Source organism: Priapulus caudatus, unplaced genomic scaffold, assembly GCF_000485595.1.
Source record: "Priapulus caudatus unplaced genomic scaffold, Priapulus_caudatus-5.0.1 Scaffold497, whole genome shotgun sequence".
NCBI lineage: Eukaryota > Metazoa > Priapulida > Priapulimorpha > Priapulimorphida > Priapulidae > Priapulus > Priapulus caudatus.
In genome coordinates, this window is record NW_014577558.1 from 5,570 (window position 1) to 7,240 (window position 1,671).

Sequence of the window (1,671 nt, forward strand, 5' to 3'; positions counted from 1 at the left end):
ATCAGAACACCTGCCGTCAGGTGAGCGCTGTCGCTCTGCGGCACTTGTTATCATTATCATGGCGACACAGCACACTCGCAGCGGCGAGTGCGGGAGCAACTTCAATTATTTTATGAAGGAAAGTTGATATACAGTGACACAACAATGGAACTGTAATTGTCAATTGAGAGGTAGGGCCTACGGTAGTATTTGTGAATGTGCGTTCATATTATTTTCGGTTTTTATTGACTCTGTCCCAAGTGCCTGTTGTGCTAGTGCTATAGATAGCACAGGCACTTGGACCGTTTCAATAATAAAATGATGGTTAATAAATACAACTTGTCAGTACTACTACTAGCCCTACCATGCAGTACCAGTACCAGTAATAGTCTTAATGTTTGATTTGACCTAATAACTTCATTTCAACACCGTCCAATACATCAATGCAACACATAGTGCGCACGCCCTTGTGCATGCACAAATACACAGTGATAGAGAGTATCTCTTATCTATTATCCAAATGTTGTTATATGTAAATGACGATGAGTTACAGTGAAAGTGAAATACATAATAATTATTTTATTTTTTTCCCGATAGATTTTAACAAGTAATAACAGCAGGATATCATGAGAATCTACAGACGCTGCCTGCTCAAAATTGGTGCCTTGCTGGCACTGGTCATGCTGGCCATACCATTCATTCTGCTGTTACAGGACCACAGTAATAAAAAACCTAGCAAAAAGACTGCTTTGAAAAGTGTGGACAAGGTAATTCATCGTACTTGAAATATGACACAAGAGAATATGTATAGGCCGTTCATTCATACACGTGGTGCTGTTTGTTGTCTGTATCTGTGACAGATCACAGAGAATTGGTGAAACAAATCTGGTACGACTAGTGTAGCAGAGCTTCTGTGCCTCGGACAGACACAATTGTCAAAAATGACTAGACTTTATTTCTCGTGTATTACATGATAGATAATAAATATACATATTATATATCAGGGTAGAAATTAAACATATTTACAAGTTCGGATGTGAAATTTAACTAATCAGTTATAAATGATCTATATATATGTATCAGTATGAGACAAAGCTACAATTTTAACTGCCATTGTAACACCAATAATTTCATGTTCTAATTTCATGTTAACTTGTTGTTAACGTGAAATTTTCAATCTAGGAATGGCTTTTTAATACTCCTATATGGATTTATCTTTGTCTCATGCAGCACCTGCATGTGATCTCTACCATAAGTAATGCAGTCTTAAAGCCAGGAATATTAGGAAACTATGAACCACCACCTGTGCATCGAGAGCCATCACCGGGAGATGGAGGCACAGCAGTGAAGACTGACATGAGCTCAGCTGAGGTTCGAAATGGCATCCGGCAGTATGGATTTAACATGGTAGCCAGTGACAAAATATCTCTAAACAGGACAGTACCTGACACACGAATGGACGAGTAAGTCTTGCGATATCGACACGTATATATGTATGTATATATTATATATATATATATATATATATGATCATATTTATTTAAAAAATTGACACCTCATTCTATTTTTAAATGCATATTTTATTTTATATACTAATACCGATATATATACTATATACTATAGTACTAGTATAGTATAATATATACTATACTAGTATATATAGGAAATACTAAGTAGTATAGTACTACGATA

The 1,671-nt window shown here is 36.0% G+C and overlaps 1 protein-coding gene across 1 annotated transcript in view; it reads left to right on the forward strand.

Moving 5' to 3' along the window:
* Positions 1 to 579: 579 nt before the first annotated feature.
* The window catches only part of LOC106811026 (N-acetylgalactosaminyltransferase 7-like), a 13,692-nt gene continuing 12,600 nt past the window's right edge, over positions 580 to 1,671 (forward strand). The window contains exons 1-2 of the mRNA XM_014814543.1: positions 580 to 746; positions 1,210 to 1,442. Coding sequence (XP_014670029.1) covers positions 606 to 746; positions 1,210 to 1,442 — 374 coding nt within the window. The 5' untranslated portion in view covers positions 580 to 605. The remainder of the gene's footprint in view (positions 747 to 1,209; positions 1,443 to 1,671) is intronic.